The sequence below is a fragment of the Sinohyriopsis cumingii genome, unplaced genomic scaffold, assembly GCF_028554795.1.
Source record: "Sinohyriopsis cumingii isolate HCF-2022 unplaced genomic scaffold, ASM2855479v2 utg000957l, whole genome shotgun sequence".
Lineage (NCBI taxonomy): Eukaryota > Metazoa > Mollusca > Bivalvia > Unionida > Unionidae > Sinohyriopsis > Sinohyriopsis cumingii.
Genome location: NW_028315947.1, coordinates 451957 through 471922, shown reverse-complemented (window position 1 = coordinate 471922; position 19966 = coordinate 451957). Strand labels below are relative to the sequence as shown.

Genomic DNA, 19966 nt, shown 5'->3' with positions numbered 1-19966 from the left:
AGCGACACCTCGTTACACTGGATACATGACTTACAATCGTTTTCGAAAATGGAGTTTCGCCGTGACTTTCCCTTTTGGTGAATGGAATATTTGGCTTATATCCCCTTTTACAGTAATGTTGACAGTGTAAAAATACGACTGACGGTCGGATAAATAGTGAGGATGTACAATTTCGCTGTGAAATTGATACTTATTTCCACCTTCATCGTCAGCGTTTGTGGCAGAATCTACTTTGAAAGGAATGACACTCAGTAACGATACGGAGTCGTGTCCCACCTCGTTGTATTCGTTGTACTCCACCTCATAGGAGTACGCAAAATCAAATTGAGTTGTCAGCGATGAATGGTACGGGTCCACCCTTGACTCTCTTGAGATTCCCACCCAAAATGTCAAATAAATCATGACAATATTGAATGGCCATTGTTTTGTTATCCGGACATTTCATCCGCAGGCGACGAGCTACTTTATGGTACTCAATCGTGGCAGGTTTGGTCAGTTTGGTTAAGGCTTTGCCAAGCAATGCATTGAATCTGACAGCTATCGTGTTCACCAAATGTTGATCGCTAAAATAATAGCCTGCAGGAATGTTTAACAGATAGATATTGCGTGGAATATATTTGGACACTGGTTGTTTCTTAGAGTCATCTACTCTTGAGTATTATCCGATAAGTCTTGCACTTGTTCGTCAATAACTTCAACCCAAAATGTGTTTTGATTTCCAGTGTTGTTTAGTGGTTGTATAAAGTGAATCATTTGCACCAAATCTACTTTTCAATGGACTTCCTGGTCGAATGGGATGGCCTGAGGTAAGGCGGCCGTGAAACAGCACAATGTGTTGTTGGGAAACACCTCCATTGAACTGTCACTGCGTAACGTTAACTAAAAATGGTTGTTCATAATTCCAAGGGGTCACCAGAGGTCAGAGGAGTGTCCAAAAGAGGATTGATGGGGTCGTTTTGGGTGGTGACTGTTGGGAGGGTTACTGACGTTAGGCACAATGCTCCCGTTTTTGTTACCGTTAGAAGAGTATTTCAAGGACGGATTGGGGAGAATGTAACCGATGCAACTGCTCAGTAACATGGTCCACAACTGTTTGTTCATTTGTTGTAAACTCAAGTCAGCAATGGCAGCACTGATGATACAATGTCCCATACAGATAAGGCAGAAAAGGACGATTTACGTTTTAGGCTCACGTTCTCCACACCACACCAACAAGGGTTGCTTTGGTAGATCTTGTAGAGAAGAACTGGTTGAAGGTGCGGTCACTACATTGGTACCGGTTGAGGCTGTGTTGAAGAGCATGATGGCCATTTCTTTTTGGCCATTCTTTTCCCTATAGAATGGGTCAGTGACTTCCCTCCCAGAATTTATTTTACTCTCAAGCCTACCAGAAAGATGGAAGAGCCCTCACATATTTTCTCACTTGCATAACCCTAATTACAACTAGATATATATGGATAGGAATCTCCAACTAATGCATCAAGCATGTGATGGATAAAAAATTTCAAACCCGTTGGTCATGTATGCGGATCACCCTCAATCTGTACCAAAGTTTGACCCTTATTTATTATTTGGCATGAAGTGTTCTCTATATATCTGTTGCTCACGCACTCACGCACGCACGCACGCACACACACACACACACACACACACACACATGATCATATTATCATCACGCTTTTGGAAGTGTGTGAATGATGTTATGCTGCTCATTAGAATATGCGTGAATGCCTAATGTCAGAAAACTTCTTTTATATCTATTACGATCGAAACGTCAAAACATAGGTATATGATGAGGGTGATCCGCAAATAGGAACATCGGTTTTGGACCAGACCCCTGTCTGCGATACTTGAAGCGTTGATTGGTATTACCTGTCCATATACGTGTACTTAAAGGTGGTTATTATTATGAAAAGCGTTTGGATAATTCCGTTTTGTTTTATAGTTCTCACCGCTCCTGGTGATGTTGTAGTTGTTTTATTTTGTGTTTCTTCGTGTTGTTGCTTTTACAAAACTAGTTTTTCTTTAATTAAAATATTACTTCTGTGTCAAACACTCGTTGAGGCAAATCCAACCACCATTTAATGTTACTTGTTGGGACGAGGGGTTTATCCGAATTAGTTGCTAAGACATGCAAATCGACCATATAATGATGATAATTTACAAACAATTCTTAGAGCTTACACGTAATAGTTTTCAAAGATACTTTTAACGGCAAAAGTAATAGCAGAGCATTTTCTGAAAATGTGTGTACGTGTGTGAGTGTGTGTGTGTGTGTGTGTGCTGGTGGGTGGGATGGGTATTGGACCAAAATGCAAGAAGTAAGGAATGGTGAACGATAAACGACCACTGATTCATTATTCGATTGGTAAGATTCAGGTCGCTAAATCTAAACAAATTTATTTCCAGACAAAGATGATGGCAGCAATAAAATACATGATAAATATCGCTCGTTGATCATAAAATGAAATGGCTACTGTGTAAATATTTGGGTTTTATTTTAATGAATTCATAATGAGAAGAAAGAAATTGAAACAAACTTCATGCTTTTCCCATGAAGAATATAGCGTTGTATTTTTTCTTTCTTCAGATTTAAAAGTCGTATTTGGTAATCAAGGATATGTATGTATGTATGTATGTATGTATGCATGCATATATATATATATATATATATATATATATATGTACCTACTTACGCACGCACGTTCATACTTACGTACGTGCGTGCGTACATATATACAAACGTGTGTATGTATGTTTTTTGGAAGATATGTAGCTATAACGCGCGTATTCATATATACGTCACTACGAAGGTACTCGGGGAAAAAGTAGATGTTGACAACGCTAAAATGCACCTTCAAGGGTATTGATTCTTTAGTTAAGTGTCGCTACTTTGTAAGTCTCTTACGATACGTCTGTTTGATATTGACATGATAGGAAGATAAAGTTACCTAGACGAAAAGATCCCCATATTGTCTTAAATACTAAAAGCTTATTTCTCTATATCTCTATAATCCGTATGTAACCGGGCTTAGTACGATTTGGCCTTACTTCTTCTCAGATCCCTAAATATCAGTTAGATCAAAAGCATAGTGAGAGTCTTTAATTTCAGTGACATCTTAGAAAAAATAATGCAGCACAAAACATATGTGCAGGAACGAAAATACGCACACATTCAATAATACTCTCTAACGCCAAAGGACAAAACATCATTAATGTTGCAAAACGATCGTGCATTCTTTAAATAATAATAATAATAATAATAATACTTTATTCAGTATTTTGGACACATGACAATATTACAAAATGTAATACAAGTAAATAAAGTGCGCCATGTGTTATGGTAATTAAATGTGGTGTTCAACACAATCATATATATATATATAATTCCTTATAAATAATCAGCACATAACATCTTAAAGTGCTACTACTACTACTAAGTGTATCATTCGCCATTCGGTTGATGTATCAAAGATTGTCGGAGTCCAAAAGCCAAATTGAAATGCTAATCATTTTGTTTATAAATACATATATTACTGAGACGCACGAGGGATACAAATGTTTCTACAGACATATAGAGATAGTAATCTTCATTAAAATATTTCTTTCTTAAATGGTCATAAGCTGGAGAAACACAAGCAAAATTGAATTCATCTTCCCCCAAATATTTTTTCCGGCATCATTCACAGTATCTACTATTTCTCTCAATTTCTACAATGCCTACCCGTATATATATATATATATATATATATATATATATATATATATATATATATATATTCAGTATATGTGCTGAACACCTACATTTAGCAAGCAACTTCCTAAAAAAAGTTTGAAAATACACATGATAGGTGATTTTCTGGTTTTAATTCATTTTTATACATATTGCATTACATACGTATTATGTGAACTATTAATATCACCTTGCCAATATTTGAACACCAAAACCCAAATCATTGCCTAAAAGAACGAGAAAATTGTTTACCGTAACGAACTTCTTGATTTACCAGACATATTCAAAGCCGAAGCGAAATAATATGTCTTTAAGTTTTGACAGGTGACACGGTTGGTTTCATCCAAATTCAACATTAAATAGCATTAATGTGGATACCGAGTTCAAGTCATTCTAACAACTTCAGCCAGTGTTAACTAGTTCTAAAACTAATACGAGGAACCAAGTAGGTCTCTTACTCACTTCATCAACAAAACCACATTAATACTAGTTATAGGAACACCTAAATACTATTTGCAAAGGTTGTATTGCGCATTTTCAATATCTCTGCTAAATTCATATCCACATATTTCTGATCCATAGCAAGCAATTAAAGGACATAAACTTTAAAATATCATGAACACTAAAGAAGTCAAATTGGTTTTTATAGTTCCAATCCCTTGAAGTAGCTTTATTTCCTGAACTGCTAGTGTCTACTTAGCTTTTCAAACTGAATGTGGGGTAAACAATAGACCCATATAATTGGAATAAGGCACACACTCCGTTCGCCTTTATTTCAAATATTAATTCTCCTTTTGCTTAAGATACCCTCCATTTCTGAGAACAATGGTTTTAGTTGCATACAAATTGGCCATCATATCATGTTTATCACAGAAACTTTATACAAAATTCATTTGGCTACATTGTCAACGTAAAGCATTGCAGACATTTCATCAATATCTTCTGAGATAAATACACTTATGTTCCATTTTAGCTTCAGACTTGTAATCAAATCATTGTTAAAAAGGGACAATATATTTTCTGTACTTAGGAACAACTTGCATACTGATGGAATGTTTATATTACTGGAAGCTATGTACGTTGGAGAGAAACCCTTTTGGTGGCTTTTCTGCAAGTTTGTTAGTCATGTGTCATGCGGTTACTTCAAAGGGATAGTACTGTCATTTTCGTCACGCGATAATGACATCCAAGCCAAACAGTGCATTGTACATTGTTTCTTCATCCAAACATACATGATAGATTCATGTATCATGCGAATGTAAATTCATTCAATGAGTTTGAGTCTGTAAGTTGTCCTGACGATATTAGTGACAAACTTTTGTTTGGAATGCATCGCATTGACGCAGACATCAGTGCGAATAAATTAATGAGTAGTTGATTTTTAAGTTAATTGGGTACAACACTTATACAGGACTGTCCAAAGCTGGTTTACTCATTTAAATAATTTTGGCATTCCACAGTTCAATATAACCTAAACCGAGGGGCCTTAAATTCTCGAAATGGCCCGTTCCATTCTCTTTCTCTGAAGGGAGTCAATATATTGATTAATTGTAGGCAACGATGTAAAGCCCTGTTGTACTAACAAATCTTCCATCCATATCACTGTGAAAGGCTCAAGTGACTATACTTAGACAATCTGAGGTTGTCTGTACCTTGCAAACAACGATAATGTTGAATTGAAAATGGAGCACCTTTAGCAACAACAAAACCCCAAAACAAATCAAAAGAAACAATGATTTGAAGTCAGGCAGCAATGATTGATTTTGACTATTAGGTATCAGAACGAATGAAATATTGTTTGTATTATTGACTATAATATTAAACAAGGAGCCACTCTAGTTTGCTGAACGCACTTGTTAAATGACAAGAAACATTGCAAATGAAAATATAATACCACCTGAAAATATTTAAGGCATGATGATACCAAAATTATGACGATAGATGTTGTAGATATGTTTAAATAGTCACGTAAAAGTACGTTAATATTAGTGTCTCAGTAGATAGATCTGTTTGGTGCGAACGTCACATCAACAAATGAAAAGATATATATATATATATATATATATATATATATATATATATATATATATATATATATATATATATATACTAAGGCAATTGGAGTAAAGTGCCTTGCAATGACAATAAGATGATGTGCGGCCTGTTCTTCACATATTATCCACCGCAACTCTCTATTTTGAGATATATAAGTTAGAGGGAAGCATGCTTGGGATGATATATGAATGTTAGTTTGTTCATTGAAAATATTAAAGCTGGACGTTCATATGCTTGAGTCAATATAGTTTGAACGGGAACATTGACAAATTACCTATTAAATTCACTTTTCTAACATTCATTCTCATGGTATTTTATTTGTCTATACGACCGCAACAAGGAAGTGAATGCATAGTCCAACCTTCCCTATCAACGTGTTTGTTAAATGTAAGTATCGGTAATTCCCCAGAAAAAATGGCGACAATAAAATGCAATATATCATAGGTATCTTCTTAATGATCATAAAATGAAAATGGCTACTGTATAAATATTTGGGCTTTATTTTAATGAATTCTTAATGAGAGGAAAAAACTGAAAGAAGCTTCATGCATTTCCTATATAGCGTTGTATTTTTTCATTCAGATTTTTAAAAGTCGTATTTGGCAATGAAGGATATGTATGTATGCATGTATGTATGCATGTATGTATGCATGTATGTATGTATTTATGTACTTACGCCAACACGTACATACGTGCACGTACGTACGTACATGCGTGCGTACATATATACAAATGTGCGTTTGTAAGTATGTTGGAAGATACGTAGCTCTAGCTCGCGTATTCATATATACCTAACTATGAAAGTACTCAGGAAAGAAGTAGATGTTGATAACGCTAAAATGCACCTTCAAGGGTATTGATTCTTTATGTAAATGTCACTACTGTGCAACTCTTTCACAATAATGTCTGTTTGATATTGACACATTGAAAACCAGTTTATCAATCTGCATTATCAAGTAAGTTATATAGTGATGGTATTTGTTTAAAAATAAACTTCCTGATAACTTCACTTTTCAATTTATTATAGGTAATAAATCTGAGTTTGATTTAAGCATAAGACCTCACAACGGATACACAATTTGAAAGAGGTGTAACCAGGATAAACCATAGTTAGCATGTAATATTTTTGAACCTATTTGACATTCCTCCCTACTAAAAATATTCCTACAAAAATTCCATTTTAACCAAAAATTAGCTAATATCTAAATCTGTTGAAAGACAAAGAAATATTCATCGCAATAAAATTATTTTGGCTTAATTTATAAAAAAATAAAAAATAAAAAATAAATTAACAATCAAATATCATTAAGTTTCGCTCTGTAAGAAAGATCTATCAATAATTGTATAATGTGATGGGTTATAATTATAACGACCTACATTTGTCATTGTGACTAAAATGTCTTCTCGCTGTACGTGCTTTTGTTTGAATATGTTTTTGTAATTAACAAAGAAAGAGGACCAATCGATACTTAATACTTTAAAGTTAAATGAACACGAAGCCATGACAGAATGGTATCGTTCTGCATGATAAGAAGTTATAGTTACCTGGAAGAAAATACCCCATATTGTCTTAAATACCTAAAGCTTATTTCTCTATATCTCCTATAATCCGTATGTAATCGGGCATATTCAGCCTTTCTTATCCTCAGATCCCTAAATATAACTTAGATCAAAAAGCATAAACATATCATTCTTTAATTTCACTGACAATTTAGGCAAAGTAAAGCAGGACAAAACATATGTGCAAGAACGGGAAGAGGTACACATTAGATAATTCTCTCTAACGCAAAAGGACAAAACATCATTAATGTTGCAAAACGGGCATACGTTCTTTAAATAATAATAATATTAATAATAATACTTTATTCAGTATTTTGGACATAAGCCAATCATACAAAATGTAATACAAGTAAATTCAGTGTGCGCCATGTTTTATAGTAATTAAATGTGGTGTTCAACATAAGTCTACATATATAATTCCCTATAAATAATCAGTGCATAAAACATTATAAAGTGTTACTACTACTAAGTGTATCACTCGCGATTCGGTTGATTTATCAAAGATTGTCTGAGTCCAAAAGCTAAATTGAAATGTTAATCATTTTGTTTATAAATAAAGATATTACTGAGACGCACGAGGGATAAAAAAATTTCTACAGACATATAGAGATAGTAATCTTCATTAAAATATTTCTTTCTTAAATGGTCATAAGCTGGAGAAACACAAGCAAAATGGAATTCATCTTCTACCAAATATTTTTTTCCGGCATCATTCACAGTACCTACTATGTCTCTCAATTTCTACAATGCCTACCCGTATATATATATATATATATATATATATATATATATATATATATATATATATATATATATATATATATATATATATATCTATCTATCTATCTATCTATCTATATATATATATATATATATATATATATATATATATATATATATTCAGCATATGTGCTGAGCACCTACATTTAGCAAGTAACTTTCTAAAAAAAAGTTAGAAAATACACATGATAGGTGCTTTTCTGGTTTTAATTCAAATTTATACATATACATATTACATTACATACGTATTATGTGAACTGTTAATTTCACTTTGCCAGATTTGGCATATCAAAACATAATTCATTGCGAAAAACTGTTTATGGTCTCAAACATCTTAATTTAGCCAGACATACTCAAAGCCGATAACATGTCTTTCATTTTAGGTAGCCAGGTGACACGGTTGGTTTCATCCAGTCTTTTCAACATTAAATAGCATATATTTGGATAGCGAATTGAAGGCATTCTAACAACATTCAGCCATTTTAAAATACTTCTAAATAATACGAGGTACCAAGTGTGTATCTTACCCACTCCATTAACAAATTCGCATTGATAGCAGTTTTAGGATCACCTACATACTGTTTGCAAAGGATGAATTGCACAATTTCAATATCTCTTCTAAATTCATATCCACATGTTTGTGATCCATAGCAAGCAATTGAATATATCAAATAACACAAATTTTAAAAACATCATGAACACGAAAGACGCCAATTTTTTTTATGGTTCCAAATCCTTGAATTTACTTTATTTCCTGAACCGCTAGTGTCTGCTTAGCTTTTGTTCAACCAAAAATTGGGGGTGAACATACCCATATACTTGTAGTAAAGAAGATAATCAGTTCGTCTTTATTTAAAATATCAAACCTACTTTTGCTTGAGGTAGCCTCCATTTCTGAAAACAATGGTTTTATTTGCACAAAAATTGGCCATCATACCAGTTTTAGCATAGAAACGTTAAATAAAATTTATTTTGCTACATTGTCAACGTAAAGCATTGCGAAAATATCATCAATATCTTCTGAGATAAACATACTTCTGCTGCATTTGAGCTTCAGATTTGTAATCAAATCATTAATAAAAAGGGAAAATAGATTTCCTGTACGTAGGAACAAGTAGCATACTGATGGAATGTTTATATTACTGGAAGCTATGTACGTTGGAGATACATGTCCTTCTGGGGTTTTCTGCAAGTTTATTAGGGTCATGTGTCACGCGATTACTTCAAAGGGATAGTACTGTCATTTTCGTCACGCGATAATGACATCCAAGCCAAACAGTGCATTGTACATTGTTTCTTCATCCAAACATACATGATAGATTCATATATCATGCGAATGTAAATTCATTCAATGAGTTTGAGTCTGTAAGTTGTCCTGACGATATTAGTGACAAACGTTTGTTTGGAATGCATCGCATTGACGCAGACATCAGTGCGAATAAATTAATGAGTAGTTGATTTTGAAGTAAATTGGGTACAACACTTATAGAGGACTGTCCGAAGCTGGTTTACTCATTTAAATAATTTTGGCATTCCACAGTTCAATATAACCTAAACCGAGGGGCCTTAAACTCTCGCAATGGCCCGTCCCATTCTCATTCTCTGAAGGGGATCAATATATTGATTAATTGTAGGCAACAATGTAAGGCCCTGCTGTACTAACAAATCTTCCATCCATATCACTGTGATAGGCCTAGTGCATGGCCTATCAAAATGTGCAAACACCCCATTCCATAGCTGCAATCAGCTATCAAGTGACTATACTTAGACAATCTGAGGTAGTCTGTATCTTTAAATATTTGTTTGCAAACAACGATAATGCTGAACTGAAAATGGAGCACCTTTAGCAGCAAACCCCTACAAAACAAAACAAAACATTGATTTGAAGTCAGGCAGCAATGATTGGTTTTGACTATTAGGTATCAGAACGAATGAAATATTGTTTGTATTATTGACTATAATATTAAACAAGGAGCCACTCTAGTTTGCTGAACGCATTTGTTAAATGACGAGAAACATTGCAAATGAAAAGAAAATTTCACCTGAAAATATGTAAGGCCTGATGACACCAAAATGATGACGATCGCTGTTGCAAATTTGTTTAAATAGTCAAGTAAAAGTATGTTAATATTAGTGTCTCAGTAGATAGTTCTGTCTGTTGCGAACATCACAGCAACAAAAGAATATATATATATATATATATATATATATATATATATATATATATATATATATATATATATATATATATATATATATATACTGAGGTCATTGGAGTAAAGTGCCTTGCAATGACAATAAGATGATGTGCGGCATGTTCTTCACATATTATCCACCGCAACTCTCTATTTTGAGAGATATAAGCTAGATGGAAGCATGCTTGGGATGATATATGAATGTTAGTTTGTTCATTGAAAATATTAAAGCTGGACGTTCATATGCTTGAGTCAATATAGTTTGAACGGGAACATTGAAAAATTACCTATTAAATCCACTTCTCTAACATTCGTTCTCACCGTTTTGTATTTATCTCTACGACCTCAACAAGGAAGTGAATGCATAGTCCTACCCGCCCTATCATCGTGTTGGTTAAAGGTAAATATCGGTAACTCCCAGCGAGTGAACTGCTACTTTGATACCATAACAATTGAATTGAATTCTTGTGTGCGTCTAAATCAGACCTCCGTTGCCTGTTCTAGATTGACAGAGTCAGGAAAGCATGGACAAATGGAACATGAGGAAAATATTTGCAGTCATCACGTTGCTTTTAGGCGGGTCCGCATCCTCTGGTAATTATTGCACTTACAAATAGACGAGATCTTTATGTAAAGTTTACATGCAAGATAATATAGTTAACCATTATAATTTTTTTTCTTTGGAAATATTGATTTAAATATAACTACATATACGTTATATAGCATCCTGATTTTGTTTCGCAAATATAGCATCAAGTGCTAAGACAAAAATATATTCGTTATGGCGAATTCGTATGGAATGCAGCAAAGCGTATATGATTTAAAGACAGTTTTATGGATATTAATCGTCACATAAAAAAAAAAACAACACGCTAGAAGCAAACTGTTAACAATGAAAGACGACTTCTGTATCGTTTTGCTTCTGGCATTGTTCCTTTTAATGAAAACGGCAAGACACAGTTATTATACAAAAGAACCTTGCGCCTCTTGATTCCTACTGACTAATCCAATCACTGAAAGTCACATTTCTGTGTTCTTAGTGCATTATTTTTACAAATCCGCAGTCTCTGCTCTACTATTTCTTACTTAGTCGTCAACACGTACTCGCTCATGTTTACCAGCTGATAGGGCCATGGATACGTGTATCCAGACAAGATATAAACAGCATATACAGAGATTATTTGTTCGCAAAAATATCTGAACCAATTTATTTCATCATGAATCAGATAAAAATCAAAATAAAAGCATTAAAGATAGCAGCGAAACTCATAATGACAAAAAAAATTGTTGCGCTAAACAAGAGGGCCATCGTACAGCTGTAAATGTGAATCTTGTGTCAAGAGTCTTGAACAACAATAGCAGATGATTCGAACTATATATTGGTAAGGAAATAATAATTAGTCTTTATATATAAATAAGGTTTATTTGCATATTCGCTGATATAAGAGCAACCATGTAACATGCGATATATATATATATATATATATATATATATATATATATATATATATATATAAAATCAGATTTACTAGAGATATTTAATCTTGGCCCCACAGTAATAGTTCGAAAAAAAAAACTAGTCTTGCCCTCCATGTGTGACATCGCTGACTACCCCAACTGTTAACAATATAATATAATATAAGTTACACAATGCAAAAAAAAAATCCAATTGGTTCAAGATGGGATAAGTCTAGTTTTCAAGTCGTTTCTGCCTCCGGACATTACTTTTAAGGATGGAACAAATAATCGATCCGGGATCGTCCAAGATAATCTAGTAGCGGCTTCAAAAGCACATTAAATAATCGCGTCACTCTTGTTCACACACACATGGGGTTGGCGTTGGAGATAGGAGATATAACGAAATTTCAAATCCTTCAACCTCGATTTAGGACGCTGCTCACTCAGTCAACATTTAATTATAAAGAATATAATTGAATACGTAAGATTTATTCTTGTAGAAAGTATACGACACTTCTTTTTCTTTCGCGTTTATTACCAGGAACAACGCACCGAAATAGTTCAATCCTTTACAGCCTATGGCAATTGTACTTTAAATATATTTTGATATGATGATACGACACTTCTGCATGAAAACCCCATTCAATAATTTAAACTGAGAAACAATTGCTTGATCGTTACGTCATTATAAGTAGCAAACAAATTTTCTTATTCAAACACGTTTTATTTGAACCCCAATATTACGAATTCATCGCTAATGCACCTTTCCAAACTAAAGGTGATGGTATAAAGTTTGCTGACACCATTTTTTAGATCCTTGTGACCCTGTGTTCCACAGAGTTTTGAGAAGAAGCTATAGCAGAGGGGTTGGATGCGAGGTGCAGAGTGTTGCAGAAAATCCGGTATGTGACAGGCAATTGGAACCTGGTTGGTACAGAGCAAGCACTGATATCAGTTCACTCAAGATGCCGACTACTTGCGTGCAGTATGCCTGTGGTACAATGTTTCCTATATGGTTAAACGGTATGTTTGTATACATAGAGTGGACCATAATGCGCTCGCGCACAAATGTTGTTTTGAGATATATTTTTAGTAACATATTAGTGCAGCTTTTTTGGCCAGTGTGAGAGAAAATAGAAGCAAAATGCATGCAAGATACAAGTGTAAATAAATTTCCTTGTTAGTTAAAAAGAAAATTATACACACATGCAATAATATAAAATTATACGTACAACGTGCATGAATGTATAAGGAATAGAAGACGGAATAATTATAATTATGTGCCAACAGAAATGGTGTATAAAATAAAATTTAATGGAAATGATTACAAATCGCAGCTGCTAAAGGTATGCCCCAACTACAATATTTTCTTAATATGTTCATGTTTTCAGCATTATACTGATATATTGGTCACGTTGCTGCCCCTTTTCTCTGTTATATCATTGTGTGTGTGTGTGTGTGTGTGAGAGAGAGAGAGAGAGAGAGAGAGAGAGAGAGAATTATAAGACAGGCTACTAAATCGGGTTTCATTTAAGTTTATACCGCATTCTTGTACAAATACTGACGTGTTCAACAGCTTGAACGACCATTTCATAACTTCTCAGGTACTCATCCAAGTCCAAACGATGGCATTGTTGACATGACTGGGTGCCAAAAAATAGCGTCATGCTGCGACAACACGTATCCCATTAAAGTAAAGAACTGTAATGGATTTTTTGTGTACTACCTGTATCCCACTTCCGGCTGTCCAGAGGGATATTGCTTTGGTAAGAAAACGAGATCTACTGATGTGCATGATCCCACTTATCTAGTGTTTCTTGATTATTTTAGTAAGTTTCATGCTATGGACCTGATGAGAAGAACAATATTTTAAATCTATGTTTTATTTCACCTGATTTAAATTTCATGATTTTGCATCTATTAGTCTTTAATGTAGAATACAATACTCAACCTATGTTGATCAGACTCATACACACATTTTTAAGTTTCAGTTCCGTGTTTTATATGATAATATCTGCACGTTACCACCATATCAAAATTCACCATAAAGGGTACATAGTGAAAAATATCAGTCCATTTGTTTCACAAGTTTCTCCGAAAACAAGCACCACATGTAAGTTTTGCTTTGTTAAATATGATCCCAAATATGCACTTGTGTTCACGTGGTGTTTTCGAAGATTTATAGTGTATCCGAGAAAAAAATAAAATCTGAAGCCTTGAGATCAAGCGACATGTTTAGACTGAGAAATTCAAATTACCTTTGCCAATGGTGTTCACTAAAGTTTCATGTAAAAATGACTACAATCCTTTTTTATAAGGAGATTTAACTAAATGTATTATCCACTGTTTCATATTTAGGAACTTTGAAAGGAAACTGTATCATGTATTCAAGGCTGTTTACAAATCATTTAGTACAGTGTTTATCCCAGGCCCAACATCGATCATCGAAGTTAACGCGACACTTACATAGTTCGAAATTTATAAATTGATATTCTAAATGTATTAATATCTAAGAGATATAATTTTAAATATGACTTAACATAAGACTAACATTCATTATATGTGTTTCTAAAAACTGAAATACAATTGTAGGTAGTGGACCCTGTCTTAATACTGGTGAAGATTCCACTACGATTTTTGCAGCAGAATCAAGTAAAATGCCCTTTCATATCTCACTTTCGCTATCTGTGTAATTATATATCAAGAGCGGGTTGTTATTTTATCAAAGACGTAGACTTACTTCAAACTTTATATGATTTACAAGATGAGAGGAGAAAATGTGTCTATGAAGTTAAGTATGGTTTGACAATTGTTTGGACCTATTTAGGAGTAAACGAATTTTGTTTTGTACTTTCGTTTCCTTTTCGCGCTGGATGTATTTAGAGTTTTCTGACTTGACAGTTCTTTATATACTGAAGCGAAGGAAAAAATGCATCATCTAGGAAAGAATTCCATTTTCGAAAATAAACAATTTGAAACTACTTTCCTCGCACGACCCACTTACCTCTAGTTATGAATATCAAAACTCCTCCACGACGATTTGCACACAATGATGCATTTATTATGCTGTTATTTCTTTTGAAAGCATAAAGTATGAATTAAGCATTTAGATTAGCCATAAGCATAATGGAAGAGCCAGCAAATTAATTTACGTGGGACTGTCTTGTGAAATTGTACGTTTGGCAAACTTAAAACTTATATAAAAAGTCAGCAGGCGTAAGTAAGTTGGCAAATAAGTTAGTGACTGCGTCAAAATTGTCAAGGGTAACTGATAAACTAATTTGATCAATGTATTATATAATTGTCATGTCTATGAATAGGAAGGAAGTTATAATAGTCTCATTTGATTTGTAGCTTCAAGAAGTACCACCAGGGAGGGAACATCTTATCCAGCAACAGGTATGTCGACTAGAAACGTTCAATTTTTCTTTCAAAAAGCATACTTTTTGGTTTATTTAGAATGTATGTTTCATACACAACAATTATACTTTTATTGTTCTAACAGCATTTTATGTTAAAAAATGGAATCTGTTTGATTTTAGGTGTCACGTCAAGCTAACTGATAATCAGATCCTACCACCCCATATCTTAAACCGTAAATATTTCACGTCTCAGTTTATAGTGAATACTGAAATGGTATAAATATGTACAATACTCATATCAAAAGTGTCCGCTTCAATAAACCCATGAAAGAGCCGGTGTAAAAGACAGCAAAGTTTACGGAAGTTTTTGAAATTTTTATATTTTATATGCTGAAGGTGGACATCAATAACTAACTCTAGTTTGTATAGGGACTTAAGAAGTTTCGCCAAAATACCCTTCCCCATTTCTTTGACCTGCGGAAAAAAATGCCCAGGAAAACAAAATAGCTAACCCAAGATAGTCTTTAATCCAATGTTCATTAAGTATGTAAATTTAAATATTTCTACTTTTTATAACGATGTTTATGGTCAACAAAACCTTAAACGATTATACCAACTACTTGAATATTACAATATAAGACTGAGAAGAGGTTTGTAGGAATACTAGATGCAGAAAAGCCCATATATTAGAAGTAGACTTCAGCAATGCTAAACCTCACCGGGAATTTTGTCTTGGCACAAAATAATATATTGTGGCCACATTTTACGACCGTTGTCACATTTTGCAGCCAATGTTGTAAATTTTTATTATTTTTAGTGTGGTTAAAACCCGTGAATGGACTTGTTCTTGCTAACAATATCAGCAAAACCTGTATGTATTTGTTTTGCGAATTACTGGTTGCTTTTTGTTGTTTACAGAGTTTTTTTAAATGTCAACTCCTTTTTAAATCTTAAGAGGCCAACCTTTTCAATCTTGAAGAAGTCATGGAAAATTTAGTATACACAAAATAATTGTTTAAAAAAACTTAAAGGTACTGTGCGAAATACCATTATTTGATAGTACAATCAGGCGTATGAGACTAAGAGTTATTCATTGAGGCACCAATAACCTCTAATGTTTTAAATTTGTTCTGGGATCTTATTATGCATTGGTATTAATTTTATTGGGGTCCATTTCTGGTTGCATAAAAGCGCTTACCTAACTACCATTCTTGGTGGGCTACTTGTTGATTTAAAGGCTGACAAATGTTTCATTTTTTCAAGTTGTATCCAATCTTGTTTATACAAGGAACATTGGCTTTGATATTTGGTCCGTAAGCAAAACATGTTGCAAAACCAATTTGATGCATACAAACATCGACTTATAGACATTTCAGAATGTTGATTCTATCTTCCGCTTATCATTAATACATGTATTATAGGTCAACGAAGCTTAAGGAAAATATACCATATCATAAGAGAAATCGTCTAGCTGAGATAGGAACATGATGTGTTTTTCGGCTCGGTTAGGAAAAATGCCAAATCTGGATGATGTAGAAAAGCAGTATAGAGTAATCATGAAATAAAAAAGGTCTCTGGTCATAAGAGAGAGAGAGAGAGAGAGAGAGAGAGAGAGAGAGAGAGAGAGTCGTGAAACGTTTAGTTGTATAATGTGGAGAAAGATAATATCCCTTTAGCAAGAGAGAAAGTACAGGGGCTTTTGCTTCAATTTCTGGTTCTTTAGTTTACCAACTCTGGTACATACCAGTAGCGTGTTTGAAGTGTAACACTCTGCTATCTATTCCGTTTTGTTCGTGAACAGTGACCCTAGAAAAGATACTCAGATTTCACGATATACGTTGTCCCTGTCATCCAAGCAATTTCTGGGTATCATTTACCCATTACTGGCCATAACAATGTTATAATACACCGAGATAAGCTAAGATAGAGAGTAAGCTAGCAAATAAGTTAGTGACTGAATGAATTGATGTCAGGGATAGCTAATAAACTCATTTAATCAAATAATGATATCATTTTTATGTCTACGAATAGGAAGGAAGTTATAATAGTCTCATTTGATTTGTAGCTTCAAGAAGTACCACCAGTGAGGGAACATCTTATCCAGCAACAGGTATGTAGACTAGAAACGTTCAAGTTTCTTTTCAAAACGCATTCTCGCTTTATTAGCAATGCACATTTCATACACTACAGTTATCCTTATATTGTTCTAACAACATTTTATTTACAAAAATGGAATCTATTAGATTTTAGGTGTCACGTTAAGCTAATTGATGATCGGATCCTATAACCCCATATCTTAAACCGAAAATATGTCCTGTCTCAGGAAATAGCCATGAAAGAATCAATGTAAAATATTGCAAAGTGTTCGGAAAAGTGCTCGTATTTTTGTTTTATATGCTGAAGTTGGACATCAATAACTAGCTCCAGTTTGCATCGGGACTTAAGAAGTTTCGCCAAAATACTCCCCCCTTCTATGACCTGCAGAAACAATGCCCAGGAAAACAAAATACTAACCCAAGCTAACAAGAGGAGCGAAACATGGCATGTATTTGTTTCGCCTATCGTTGGTTGTTTTCTTCTTTTCTTACGGTCCTTTGATTCAAACTCCGTTTTAAAGAGGTCAACCTAATTCAGTCTTGAAAAATATAGGAAACATTTAGTATACACAAAATAATATTATTGAAAAACGTAAAGAAAATGTGCGAAATATCGTTAATGGATAGTTTAATAAGGCATACGAGACTGAAAGTTATTATCGGAACTATGACATTAACGTTTTCAAGCTATATCAAGTATTGGTTAGACAATAAACTTTGGCTTGATATTTGGTCCGTATGCAATTCACATTGCAAACCAGTTAGTTTGTTCTTTACGAAATGTTTCAACATGTTGATTCTACATTCAGTTACTCGACACTAGTAGAAGTATTATAGTTCGGTGGAGTTTCATTAAGGAAACGGCTTGAAAATATCGCATACAAAATCGGTGAGATCATGTTACGATCTTAAATTCCTGTCTTTTGTTCCAGAGTACCAAAAAGGAACTTCAATATTGGTGGAAAGTCAATCATTCTGTGGACTGCAAGTAGTCAGTTTCCTGGTTTTGGGTCTCTCCTTTATATTTATGATGACCGGTTTTATCTTATTTGTACTGGCCATCCGTAAAAGGTATACCCCTCTCTCCGTGTGCTGATTTGTATGCGCCTGTACTGAGTCTGAATAATCTCAAGATTAATGCTAGTAATGCATATAATGAACATAATATAACGACTGTCTTTTTCTTTGACGTTGTTGATGCTGACATCACCGCATAATTGAATTGAAGATACAGCGACAACAACGAGAGTTAGTTGACAAGTCAACATTTTCTGTTACTTCCAAAAGCCAATCTTCATTTAAAATTATCATTATAGGTGATTATTCCATCCTACTTATTTTACATTTATTGTTCAGAATAGAACATTACCCATTTGTCAGTGACAAGCCATAAACTTTTAGCCTTGTGAACAACCTCATTAGAAACAGAGTTGTGCCAATCGATGGGACCCCAACGCAAGTCACAGCGTCCCTCTGTATACTCCCCCCCCCCAAGCCGGCATTGTCTCAGGGTTCATAATGCAAAATACTAGCGGGTATATGTTCAAAATTATATCGGAGAGTATCACATTATGTCGTAGTGATAACAAGTATCTGAATCAGTGCTACAAATTTGCCAAGAACCCATATTGTCCACTTTGTAACGGCAACAAATAAGCTCTTGCCTATTTTGCTTTCAAAAAATGTTTGAATGTTTAAAACGCACGTAATCATTGTATACTGTTTGTCATTGTCTGTGTTTGATTTGCAGGAAAACCTTCCCAGAGACGACGAGACCATGTTATTGTGAACCAGAACATGTTTACGAAATACTTGAGAAACCACTAAAGTATTAACAGCACATTTAATTCCCTTCACAGATGCTTCTTTTCTTATGTAAATTCTTTGTATCTAGAAGTAAAGATGTACATGCAGTCTCTGATAAACTTGGAAAATAAATATTCTCTAAATCGTATTGAAACCATAACATGAATTTTTAAATCAAATATAGCTTCAGAACAATTAACACGGTTACTTATTAGTCCGAAAATATGGAAGACATAATGCCATACCAGTACATCATCGCCGTTTTTTATTTGTCAGAAAAGATGGCGGACAATCCCATACCTTTGCATCATCGCTGTTTTTTATTTGTCAGAAAAGATGGCGGACAATCCCATACCTTTGCATCATCGCTGTTTTTTATTTGTCAGAAAAGATGGCGGACAATCCCATACCTTTGCATCATCGTTGTTTTTTATTTGTCAGAAAAGATGGCGGACAATCCCATACCTTTGCATCATCGCTGTTTTTTTTCTTAGTCTGAAAACAGGACGGACGTAATGCCAAAACCGATGCATTACTAGCAGAATGGAGTGAGGATTTTCAGTATATTTCTTCTGACATTATATTATCAATAAATAACGTAATTTGGCATGAAGCGATCATTTGTTTCTCAAAGTACCTCAAAAGTTACCAATTTATATTTGTTAGTATGTTAGGTTGTTGCTATTATTAATACTATTCAATGATCATGTTATGCTACATGTTTTAGTTTAACAGTCACAATTTGAATGATTTTGAGGAGGATACAATGTCTAAAACTGATGATCAATACAAGCTTTGTTTACTCTGGATTTTCGCAACAGTAAGTGATCGAAGTCGGAAGAAAAGTTATTTATCACACATCATGATCGGGACAAAAATAATACAATGCTAAAACGATCAATATAAGTAACAGATGAATCG

At 34.0% G+C, this 19966-nt stretch overlaps 1 protein-coding gene across 2 annotated transcripts; it reads left to right on the top strand.

The window, feature by feature from the left end:
- The first annotated feature begins 10735 nt into the window (after positions 1 to 10735).
- On the top strand, positions 10736 to 19654 carry LOC149772946 (von Willebrand factor D and EGF domain-containing protein-like). 2 transcript variants are annotated; one of them, XM_089947026.1, is made up of 8 exons: positions 10736 to 10917; positions 12595 to 12804; positions 13386 to 13547; positions 14374 to 14433; positions 15136 to 15180; positions 17209 to 17253; positions 18172 to 18310; positions 18990 to 19654. In XM_089947026.1, exons 1-8 carry the CDS (start codon positions 10848 to 10850, stop codon positions 19072 to 19074), a joined length of 816 nt encoding a protein of 271 aa, XP_089803152.1. In that variant the 5' UTR covers positions 10736 to 10847; the 3' UTR covers positions 19075 to 19654. The 2 variants fall into 2 exon arrangements, with proteins under 2 accessions (XP_089803152.1, XP_089803153.1); XM_089947027.1 differs by lacking the exon at positions 17209 to 17253 and having other exon boundaries at positions 10738 to 10917.
- Positions 19655 to 19966: the final 312 nt, after the last annotated feature.

Excerpts from the sequence above, each read along its gene's own strand:
- LOC149772946 (XM_089947026.1), top strand. The coding sequence starts at position 10,848 with ATGGACAAATGGAACATGAGGAAAATATTTGCAGTCATCACGTTGCTT. Across the intron at positions 10,918-12,594 it reads AGGCGGGTCCGCATCCTCTG|ATCCTTGTGACCCTGTGTTC; the intron begins GTAATTATTGCA and ends ACCATTTTTTAG. Across the intron at positions 12,805-13,385 it reads GTTTCCTATATGGTTAAACG|GTACTCATCCAAGTCCAAAC; the intron begins GTATGTTTGTAT and ends ATAACTTCTCAG.